General features: G+C 41.6%; 1 protein-coding gene across 10 annotated transcripts in view; it reads left to right on the forward strand.

Annotated features, from left to right (window-relative positions):
- SEMA6A (semaphorin 6A) overlaps positions 1-12,158 on the forward strand; it is a 188,729-nt gene that overhangs the window by 143,044 nt on the left and 33,527 nt on the right. For 5 of the 10 annotated variants that reach the window (XM_067569111.1, XM_067569110.1, XM_067569114.1 and 2 more), the window contains 6 exons: positions 473-604; positions 4,206-4,361; positions 6,436-6,612; positions 7,259-7,399; positions 7,523-7,603; positions 9,021-9,079. In XM_067569111.1, the coding sequence (XP_067425212.1) occupies positions 473-604; positions 4,206-4,361; positions 6,436-6,612; positions 7,259-7,399; positions 7,523-7,603; positions 9,021-9,079 (746 nt within the window). Of the gene's footprint in view, positions 1-472; positions 605-4,205; positions 4,362-6,435; positions 6,613-7,258; positions 7,400-7,522; positions 7,604-9,020; positions 9,080-11,737; positions 12,134-12,158 lie in introns of those variants that run through there. The other 5 variants (XR_010924002.1, XR_010924003.1, XM_067569116.1 and 2 more) reach the window with 4 other exon arrangements.

Below are 12,158 nucleotides of genomic sequence, written 5' to 3' on the forward strand. Positions count from 1 at the left end.
TGATACTGTTCAACTCTCAGGCTTAATGGGATCCTTCAGCATAGAGTTGCATCAGATCCAACTTCTGAATTATTTTTGTAGATTGTATTTTAGGATTGTGATAATCAGTATTGTGAATGTGTTATGACTTATAGGAACTTGAATGTCCAAATACTGGGTGCTAAATTGGATAGCCTATTACTTGTCATACATCACCAAAGGCAGGCAGAGTTTCCCGGATTCTTTTCCCTCTTCAAGATTACTGAAATTAGTTCTTTCTCTAGAGGCTTTTGAAAAAAATTGTGCTGACAGGAACTGACTACCCATTGGTACGTTTCAAACTTTTGCATGGGACAGCCTTTTACTGTCAATACCCAGAGGTTAGAAAGTTCAGCACTGTGACAGGAAGACTTCTATGTAACATGTTTTTCAGTCAAAATTTTATGCATAACTGCACAATGAGTAACAATTTCTGGGAAATGTCATGTTGCAGCATCCCTGGCTCTGCAGTCTGTGCCTATGACATGCTTGACATTGCCAATGTATTTACTGGGAGATTCAAAGAGCAAAAGTCTCCAGACTCTACATGGACACCAGTTCCTGATGAACGAGTGCCCAAACCCAGGTACGTGTTCACAGGTTGTGCAGTAACGGATTGTGTCTTGGTACACACAATACAACAGTTTGAGCAGCAATGTGAGATACAGATGTAATGGGCAATGAATATTTTAACTGAAATAAGAATTCAGCCTGATTCTGATTTAAGTTATATTGGTGTAAATCAAGAGTAGTCCATTAAAGTCATATCAGCTTTAATACAGGATAAGTCAGATCAGGATACAGATTACAGGATACCCATTAAGTCAAAATCAGGGGTTGCTTAAATATAACATAAGTTACACATTGTCAGGCCCAAATAGCACCGAGAAGAAGGAAAAGGTACTAACCAGAGAGTGTAAGATAGAAAAGGGGATCTGCTTTATCTAGTAACCCTTATTAATTGCTTCCCCTGTGTCCACTTCCCTTCCGCTCCTCTCAGCATGTTCATTGCAGTCATTTTGTAGACCCGTTGAATACCAGTTCAGGGCAAGTTACACTACTTTGCCACTTACACCCATTTTTTGACTCACTCACACCCAGGGCCAGATTCCACTCTATGGAGTACTGGTGTAAATCTGGAATAACTCCATTTATGTCAATGGAGTTATACTATTGTAACTGGTGTTAGATCCTGGCCCCAAATCCGTAATGTTATCCCACTGGTGTTGATGTCATCATTAAATTTGATCCAGAAGACTTCCATGGGAGTTGCACCCAAATACACCAAGTCTGAAATTGGCCCATTATGTTTTAGCATTTTATTTCTTCATTAGGCCTGAAGTTATCTATCTTCAGCTTTACTTGTAAATTGTTCCCTGGATAGGTACCTTGAAATAACTGTGGGGCATCTTGTAAATGTTATGTCTATTGTCCATCTAGGTACTTATATGATGCTCATCATAGTGTCTCAGTACTTATGTTTCCCTTCCCTTCCTTCCATTAGTTTACTTAGTGATCATGGTACTATGTACTCATAGCAGTAGACAGTGAAGATTTTGTTACCACAGGGGATCCTTGTATTGCCAGCCATTGCACATTAACACACTAAGCTGCCTCAGTGGTTCAAGGCAACACAAGCACTCTAAGGTGATTTATTTGAAGCATTCATTCATATAAAGGATATTGCAGTGAAGCGGGAAAAAGACTGTTCCTGCCACAGCTATTGGATTTTATAGGTGAGTGCCCTTTTTAGTGATTATGTGAAGTCACACAGCAGGTAAAGCTGCATCACAAGAGTTGGGGCGGAGCCAGTATTTGCCTAACAAATATGTCAAGAGTTAACATTTTAATGCTTCCTCTAAGCCAATAGCAACTAACGTGACCTATGCAAGTGGATGAACTGCCAGGAGGAATTCATACAACGTTCGGCCTATGCAGCTGATTTTTAGCAGCACTTATTACTTGCAAATTACACTGAAGTCCGTAGGAGCTTGGGGCACTAGGCTCCTCTGAAAATAAGGCCACTTTTATTTAGGTGCCTACATAATGAATTTAGGTTCCAATTTCAGGAATCTACATTTGAAAAGTTACCTAAATGTGGAAAATATGTACTATCTAGGGCTAACATCTCATGTACATTAGGATAACTCCATTGACTTCCATGGAGCTACATCTATACATGTTCATGACAAGATGAGGGCACCTGCAATCGTTCATCCAACCTTGCTATAGCTTAAGAATTATAACAGGTGGAGAGAGGAAGAGGCTGAACAGTTTGCTGGAAAAAGTAGTCAAGAAAAAAAAAACACCACCTGATTTTGCTGTTCTCAGTCTGGGACTGCCCTGGCCAGGTTGGGATGTGAGATTATCTTAAATGGGCAGGAGGAATTTCCAGGAATAAAATGAGCCAGTTTGCATGGCAGTTTTCCAAGAACAATAAGGCCATGTCTCTACTGTCACTTATGTTGGCAAAACTGATCTTGCTCAGGGATATGAAAAAAACCACCCGCCTGAACAGCTTAAGTTTCATCATCATAAGTGGCAGTGGGCACAGTGCTATGTCGGCATGAGAGTTTCTCCCGCTGACATGGCTACCGCTGCTCATTAAGGTGGTTTTATTATGTTGATGGGAAATCTCTCTCCTGTTGGCATAGAACAGATACACATGAGATCTGACAGTGGTGCAGTTGCATCGATACAGCTGTGCCCCTGTAAGCTTGCTAGTGTAGTCATGGCCTAAGACTGAATCTCAGTATAGATACTCTGCAAGTTCACTCGTGTCTCCAGTACTGCGTGTCACAGTTCAGAGCAACTTCACCTGTATTCCCCTCTATCTTACAGCAAAAGCACCCACTCTAAGGCTTCCAGCTCCCTAGTGGTTACCTATCTTGGGTAGAGATGTGTCTCCCTCCCTCTTGACCAGGGTATTTCTAGGCTGCCCAGTTCCCTGACTATACTGCGGTTTTCCCAGCAAAACAGTCTGCCTAAACAGGCCTGCTTGCTTCTCCCCTCAGAGACAGCACACAGTTTAATTGCCAACCGTTATAAGTCATCACCAGCACTTCCTATGCAGGTCTATTTTATTCTTAAGGAAGTAGCACTATAGAGAACACATTAAAACAATAAAATAATTTATACTCATGCTAATCAGCTTATCAGAGTTCACCCCAACCTTAACATAGGCTCTGACTGGAGCAGTCCTTCATACCTCCTCCCAGAGGTTTCCTTGTGGTTTCAAGTTGATCACAGCTTCGGCTCAGAACATCATGGAAAGTTTAGTCCATCCTTTATACAGGGGTCTTTGAGCTGGGGTTTCCAGGAGTAGGCAATTGGGAGACAGTGAGTCTTTCTCCTGGCCGTAGCTTCTAAAGGTCTCCCGAGTACCTCCTAGGAAACCCATTTCACACATTTTCTCCTAAACAGCTATTTGAAGTTCCTAACGTTTACATTAGGCAAGTCCCTAGAATGTTACCTACAATCCTACAGTAACATGTACAAAATTGCATTTTAATACAATGGACCCCCAAGATATTAAACCTAATTTGATAAGGTTTAACTGAATTCACTGAAGTTTATCTTAATCCACTGAAATTTGCCCAGGATATTGCAGGATACTGTCAGTGTGCCACACGGGGTTCTCATGCTTGTCAGAAACAAACTGAAACCACAGTAAACAAGGTATTTACATTGATGCTGGGGCCTCTCTACCCCCACTGGGCTGTATTTTGAGCAGCTTATTTCACACTTGTAAAAAACCAACTTGCCCCTTGTAAACCAAATAGAGTGCACTTATTCCATGAGAAACCACCACTGTAGTGGGGCAAGTTAAAACCAGGAGAGTGCCTTAGCCTTGTACAGTCTCTTGCCAAATAAGACTGTACATTTATTAGTTTCCATGTGGGTGGATGGAATGCAGGCTCGTATATTTAAAACTTCATGATCTACTTGTTTGAGTGGCAATAAATCTAAATATTCCTGAGATAGGTAGAACAGAGTCCTGGAGTCCCACTAAGGTCTGAGCAGCCCCAAAGGAAATCTAAAAGTACTTCATTTGGTTGCATTCTGAATTGTTCAGCACAGAACCTTTGGCACATTCTTGCCTTGTGCCAGATGCTTAGAAAAGCAGTTCACATAGAAGATTTGCCCTCAGACACCAAATAAGCACTTTTCCCCCTTGTTTTATTTAGGCCAGGTTGCTGTGCTGGCTCTGTGTCATTAGAAAAGTACATAACCTCCAACGAGTTCCCAGACGACACTCTAAACTTCATCAAAACACATCCTCTCATGGATGAGGCTGTACCTTCAATTGTCAACAGGCCCTGGTTCCTCAGGACGATGGTCAGGTAAATAACTAACTTCCAAATGGACTCTCCTCATCCTCTTAACATGCTGTCAGGTTGTGTTAATGAACCATAGTTAGAATACTTTGAAATTCTGTAAACATTTCTGCTGTGCTGGGCATGAATCCAGCTATGAATGATGACAGTGCTGAGTAGATGCCACAGAACTCCCAGAGCAGCTTTCAAGACTGGAAAAGATTTCAGTGTTTTGCAACCATGCTGCACTGAAATCAGATTTCAGAGGAAATGCAGAGCAGGGAATGTTGCCCTGCATGTTAGTTCAGGGGTCAGTATTTGAAACAGCTCTGCAGAAAACTTTGGGTAAAGTTCAACAGATAGCCAGGGGGATATGTCCACAGGATATAAAGATGCCTGTCAGGATATGGTCACAGGATACAAAGTTGTCTGTCAGGATATGTACCAGTGTGTTTCAGTGTTTACACAAGTGTACAAACAGAAGTAATCACATAACCCCCGTCCGTTCTATGACAATGAAAAGAGACATAATAGAAAGATTTGTACAAAGGCACATAAATAAACAATCCCCAAACTTTGTCCTCCCTACCCTCTGGGAAACACTTGTTGATTCTTTTCTATATAGTTTCTTACGCTGCTCTCATCATGGTAATATCTAAGCATCCTCCACTAGCGCATTAAGTGAAGTGACTAACATCTGCCTCATGTGGTTTATTCTCTCAGTCTTGTTCTCTCCCCAGGGGGAGAATTTTGTGTACAGGGTAGTGTTTAGTTTCAGTTGAATTTTGTTCTGGAGGAGTTTGGTTTTTTTTAATGTACATGTTGCTATGTGTTTATGTTAGTGAAGGCAAGGTCAAACAAATGCACCTAGCACTTGGAGCAGAAGGTAGTGAGGTTTGTGATGGTCTGTGAAAGTTCATTCCACAGTCTCAGACTGGCCTCAAGAAAGTTTTATCTTCCACACAGATGAGCTTTATCTTTATTGTGGAAAATTCCATTGTGCCAGAGGAGCAGAGGTGTCAACCATGGTGGACTTCTAGATACCATGGGCCCAGGCCATTGAAGACTTTGAAGATAAAGACTGAGACCTGGAAGTTGATTTGATATTCTATTAGAAGCCAGTATAGAGAGTGGAGGACAGATTTGATGTATTTGTGGTAGCCCGTGTTGCTGAGGAGATGTGCTGCAACATGCTTATAATAGGTGGAGTTTCCTGAGGGCTAGAGGTTTCATGCCCAAGTATGTTGCTGTGTTATTGTCCAGATGGAGGTGATGAAGATTTGGATAAGGAATGCATAACCAAAGACTGGAGTCACTGGCATTTCCCAGCCCCCAGAGATGACAGAAAGCTGCTGTGTGAGACCTTAGCATCAGTGAGGAATTGTGCAATCAGTGAGGAGGTGCAATCCTAACCTATGAACCAGATTGATCAATTGTGATGTGGGCCTTGAACTAAAGGAGACCGCACCATGGCTGCCAGTTCCTCTAAGGTTTTCTTCTGCCCGCTACCATCTCTGCCTTGCTCAGGGTCAGCTTCAACAAGCTGTTCTCCATCATGAGCTGATGTTTTCCAATCCCTGGGCCCTCTTCATGGTAGTGGTATGGTCACATGTGGTGAAGTATAAGTACAGCTTATTTAGCTTTTAGCTTTTCAGTACTGTGCTGACACAGCATTTACTACCAAAAAGATGAATATGGATATGCCATCGCATTGCTTGCTACAGCAGTTCCACATATTAATTTTCTTTCCCTGTTCGTAGAAGTCACCAGACCAGCGCTTTGTTTCTGATTGGAAGGGTAATTGCTCAGTGGTTTCAGACACTCATGCACCTCTTCAGCACGCTGCTTGAGGTTTGTTGCTGCTGCAAACACTTTTGCTAGCTATAGCAAATATATGCATATTCACACACAAAACACCACCAGTTTGGTGCCCAACTAATAATTTCTGTGTGCACTTCTAGGGTCTGTTCAACTGAAAAAACTAGTTTATATTTCTGATATGATTACTAGAAAGCTATCAACTAATTATTTAAGTGGAAAAGGTGATAAAATATATGACAGATTAACCCAAGCAATGACAAATGCTATATTGTCATGCTAGATATCGTCTGACCAAAATTGCAGTAGACACTGCTGCTGGGCCACATCAGAATCACACGGTGGTTTTCTTGGGATCAGAGAAAGGAATCATACTGAAGTTCTTGGCCCGGACAGGAAACAGTGGTTTTCTAAATGATAGCCTTTTCCTGGAGGAGATGAACGTTTACAATCCCGAAAAGTGAGTATATGGTTCTTTGTACTCATTTAGAGGACAGCATTGACACATCTGAATTTCCATGGTGCAGCTAGTCCCATGAAAAGGGAATGGCCACAGAATTCAGAGTTTGGGGGTCATTTCAATTGTTTCTTTTGTGTTTGGTTCCATCTGGTTCTATATTTTATTTTATTTATTTTAATTTCAACATATGTAGACAATTGTCCATCACCGGCAGCTCTTAAGCACCCCTGACAATGCAATCCAAAAAGACAAAACCATCAATAGCTAACAAACTTGAACCCCCCACTCACCCTCAAAATGCTGATTAAATACCCCCACCCAAAATAAGGCTTCCCAACCTTCAGCCCTCCTCAAATGTAAAGAGATGAGTTTTGCACATGCCATATAGGGTAAGGAGGGAAGTGAATTCGAAAGTCAAGGGGTCTCATGGTATCTGCCCTACCGGCAGCTCCCCCTTGTATATATCCTTTCTAAAAGTTGCTTGTATACCTTTGTAGCACTGATTTCAATGGATTTTGTGTTTTCTGTTCCCCTAGCCTGATAATTTCTCCTCTTTGGAATTCATTCAGATTTTAAAAATCATTATGTTTAATTATAATTTGCCAAGAAAACCAATTTATAACATCATCCTACTTTGTCAAATCAGGTGCAGTTATGATGGGGTGGAAGACAAAAGGATTATGGGAATGGAGCTTGACAAACAAAGCAGTGTCCTATATGTAGCATTCTCTACTTGTGTGATAAAGATTTCCCTGGGACGATGTGAGCGTCATGGCAAGTGCAAAAAGTAGGTGTTTTGTGTCAGGGTTTCTCCCCACATTTACAAACCCTTTTGCAAGCCATAACTGAGCATTAGAGATCTGAAGAAGAAAGAATTCCAGAATGCTTCATGGTCGTCTTATTTCTTAAGGGCCTGTATAGCCTCCAGAGACCCATACTGTGGCTGGGTGAAGGAAGGTGGGGTATGCACACAGCTGTTACCTGCTGTAAAGTAAGTAACCATTGACATTGAATAGACTGAGTAAAAATTAGTGACTTTAGCAATGATGCCAGTCAGATATACTTTTGGATAGAACTATTGGAGAAATCCAGCAGGAGCTCTTGCAGAAAGAATGTGCAAAATGTTTGCTTTCATCCCATTTGCATTCTCTGGAATTCCACAGTATTATTTGATACAAACTCTCCACTGATTAGTTACCCTTAGGGAAAAGAAGAGAAAGGAAGATGGACACACAGTAAGTCATATGTACTGTTCAAAGAGGGAGAACTGGATGAGCAGGTCTGGATCAGCACACACTGGTGCCATCATAGCTGATTAAAAAAGGCAGTAGAATCCAAATTAGATTACTGAAGCAATTTGTCCACCAAAAACAAAACCTACCCTCCTCATTATTACTAAGAGGAATCATAGAGCACTAAAGCACACTGAAAGAATTGTTATGTCTGCCATTGCTTAACAGTGGAATTTCAGTATTTCATAACAATATTTTAGGGCTCTGAAAGCTTATTTAAATGCATTTATAAATAAATGCCTCCTTGCAAGCAACGATCCGCCTCAGAGGTCTCATTTTTTGCCAGGTCTGACACACCACAAGCTCGCTCGCTTTAAGCTTTGTCTGTACTTCAGGATATTGGTACAGGTGTCTCGTTAACATCAGATAACCTCTGTGTTCCTATTGACAGCACTGCTTCTTTACTGTTCCTCAATAAATATAGAACTACTGCATTATCGCCCTTATAACAAGATCAGGCATTTTATTCTCTCTATTAATTTTAAATGGTTTTTTTAAAGTTTCACTGTAGATCTTTGTTAACTAACTATAAGTGCCCTGTTGCATTGTCTTCATTACAACAACGTGGGCTGTGCCTCAGATGGCCCATTTGGTAGAGTAGTATTAAAGGATGTAGCGTTGACATCTTATCTCTGCAACTGTGAGCATTTCTGTAGTGTTTATTACCATAGTTCCTAGGCTCAGTACCTACATAATGGTTTAATGTATTTTTTTTGTCAAAATACATTGCACCTTCTCCATAGTACAAGCAAGTTAAGATAGAATCATAATTGCTTTCTGATAACTTCATTGTTTGTTTTAGACTTATCATTTTATTCACAGACATGATCCCATTTTTCATAAAGATATGTATCTGTTTGCCTCATTTAACAATAAAAGGTGTAGTACATTTTTCAGAAAAAATGTCAAAGCATCCTCTGCACCCAAAAGAACCATTAAGAGGTGAAAATAACTCAATTTGTCTGTGTTTGCATTTTGCAAGTTTCCCACTAGTGTATTAAAGAAATGACCGGTTTCTCTCCGTATCTTTATTTCATTTTTAGATGGTATGATTTCTTTCTGGTGATGCCTGTGAGTGTTGTTATTCACACCATTATGTTTCTTTCTGTTATTTAGACTGGCATTTGAGCAGGACATAGAGCATGGCAATACAGATGGCCTGGGTGACTGCCAAAGTAAGCAAAGCTTTTATTCTCTGTTTATCTTGTGTCAGAGAATCTTTCTGAATGCCCAGAATCACCATTACCTGCCCAGAACTCTATATGGGTAGCAATGAAAAACATAATAATAACAACAGCAACAAAGCTTAAAGTAACCAGTCCAAGGAAAGCATTTGTGTGCCTGTTTAAAGAAAACACTTGTCAGTGTGGTTTATGTAAACAGTGGCACTTGTTTTAATGGCAATTGTGTTGTGGGACAAATCGAGCTCTGAAGGATATTAATTATAGCAGCTGTACATACTGTATCCTCATTGCCAGTGTAAACCAAAGGATGGTTTGTGTGCATGATCTTGCATGCTGCGTCTCAGCTGCACAGTGCAAAATGAACATTTTGTTGCTTTACAAATGTTGGGCAAGATTGTGACTTGGTCTGTGTGCCCGTACATGACAGTGAGAGTCCCTCTGCACTCGTTACTCTGAGCTTGGATCCCAGCGCGCAAGGGTAAGCAAGGCTACCCGTAGTCCCTCCCTGGAACCAGTGGGCAGCAGTGACTTGAGGAGGAGTGAGGAGTGTGCATAGCCTTGTCTTCACTCCCTACTCACTGGCCAACAGCCAGCAGGTTGCAGGAGGTGGTAATTTACAACTGGTACAGCCAGCAGCAACCCCTCCAGAGTAAGTGGCAGCATGGAGGGAAATGTGGTTCCATGAGAGGCAATTGCTGACTTGGGATGCTCCTGAGGCATTGCAGCTACCCACCACCCCTTATTATGCACTGTGTCTTCTGACAGAAGATAGCTCTTTGTTTCAACCAGATTAAGCATATTTAAATTTAGACTTTAGTTAAAATACAGTTTGTGCATAATAAGCCTAATCTTTTATTCTTTGTGCATCCAAAACTCTAGGGGTGAAATCCAGGCCCCATTAAAGTCAGTCGGAGGTTTGCCCTTCCCAACAATGGAGTCAGGATTTCATCCTTGTTGCCTACTGAATTGGGCTAATTTATGTTATGGACTTTTTTCTGATCTCCTTGGATTGTGTACATTTCCTAACAGGGACAATGTAGGCAATGAGATTGGGATACAGACTAACCACATAGGGCCAAATTCTGATAGTCTTAGCTACCTTGAGCAGGAACTTGACTATTCACATTGAAGTCCAATGGCACTCTGCTCAAGTAAGGTGCTAGTCAACATGATGATCAAGGCTATGAAAATATGACCTTTGGGATGAAAGAAATAACACCCGTTCCATGGCCCAGCATTTAACCTTCACACTCATGGACTGTGCATGCGAAGTGACTTTTTAAAATGTCTCCTTAAATCTGCCTATCTGTGCTAACTCCATGAGAAGACCCATGCCATGGCTTTACACAAAAGTTCTACGTCAAAATTCATTCAGCAGTACTTAAGGATACGTTGAGCTGCATTTGAACATACTTTAACACATCTGAATTTCTTTAGAGTCTCAGCATTTTTAATTGGAGAGAGAAATATTTAATACAGAAACACTACATATAACTTTACAAGCTAAATTTCTGGTGTAGCAGAGTGCAGGGTTTCACCCCATCGCTCCCAGCAATGGAATCCTGCAGCACAATCCCTGTATGACACTTTGGAAAATATACCTCTTTGTTCCTCAGAAATTCAACGTGAAAGCAGTCACTCAGTCTTGAAAATGCCTGGTGCCCAGGGACTGCAGCACGTATTGCATTCAGTGAAACCTTATGTGCTGATTGGAGACCCCAGAAACACCAAGGGCTGTGTTCAAGACAGCCATCATTCTTAATGTTCTTGCTTATGTTGGTTTAATTCAGAAGCTGGACATTATTTTAAATCCATGCAGCCAAGAACCCAATTCTTCACGAAACAATTTCTGCTGCTGCCTGTGGCCACAATAAAACTGCTGAAGCTGAGGAGTTAATGTACAGTGAGCCAGCACTTATGGAATATATAGCAAGGGAGCATGTAGACTGAAGGCCAGAAGTGTGCCTGACTCCTGCACAGGTGCGCCGCCGAGGAGAATGCCAGGAGCCTCCCACTCCCTGTACAGCCCAGCTCAAGGCTGTTTCTTATCGCAGTCCCTGTGCTTGGGAGAGCTCAAGAATTTAATCTTTTGTATGCTCCCATCCTACTCTCACGTCAGTCTGTTCCGTGGGCTAGTAGGATAGGGTGGCCAGTGCTCCGGGTTGTTTGAGAAGGTTTATGCACACTTCCTCCTGTGCTCCCCATCAGGTGGCTTGGCTCCTATCTCAGGCCACTGTCTAAATGGCCCTTATTGTGTATGGGTTCAGTCCTGCTTTTCTTAAAAGTCCATGTGATCTTTTTTGTCATTAACTACAATGGCAGCAGGATCAGGTCTGTTTTAGATTTGTTCTGTAAAGCGTTTCGTATTTGAAGCAGAGAATTCACTGCATACCACACTGACATGTACATTGAGGTACAAGGGTGATCTCACCCTACCTCCAAATGTTGAATACCTCCAAAACTGAGCTTGAGACATGGAAAAATCAGAGTGGGAATTTCTCCTTAAGCACACACCTAATGACTTGATCACAATCGGGCAACCAACACTGGTAGAATATGAATATAAGAATGAGTTGAGGATTTAACTATTTAAATGTTTGATAACTAATGGTTTATGAGGCAACTGCCCTCTTCCTGTCCCTCTTCAAGACCCATTTCTGCGGCAATGATTACAAGAAATTGGCCAAGTAATGATGTCGAGGTTGAATGGCAGTTGGGGATATCTGACATCAGTTAACGATAAAAGAAGGGTGAGAAATGATTCAGAATCAAGCTGTGCACATTGGGTGAAATTCACTCCTTGGGACGTGAGCCTGCAAAGAGAACCATGTGGTGGCTGGGGGTCTGCTTGCACAGGTGTCTTTGAAGGAGTGAGGCTTTTAAGCTCTTTGGGACTGATACTGTGTCATCTGTGTTTGTGCAGCATTTAGCACAGTGGGGTGTTGGTTTTGATTGAGGCACTTGGGCACGCACACAGTACAATTAAATAATAACAGAAGCCTAAGAGGTTTTGTTAGTAGCAAATACATGGCACTGTGTGAGAAATAATGACCTTTCCCTCTCTCTCTCT

Source organism: Emydura macquarii, unplaced genomic scaffold (genome assembly GCF_026122565.2).
Source record: "Emydura macquarii macquarii isolate MOO-44397 ecotype Brisbane River unplaced genomic scaffold, CSIRO-AGI_Emac_v2 contig_2897, whole genome shotgun sequence".
NCBI classification, from domain to species: Eukaryota; Metazoa; Chordata; order Testudines; family Chelidae; genus Emydura; species Emydura macquarii.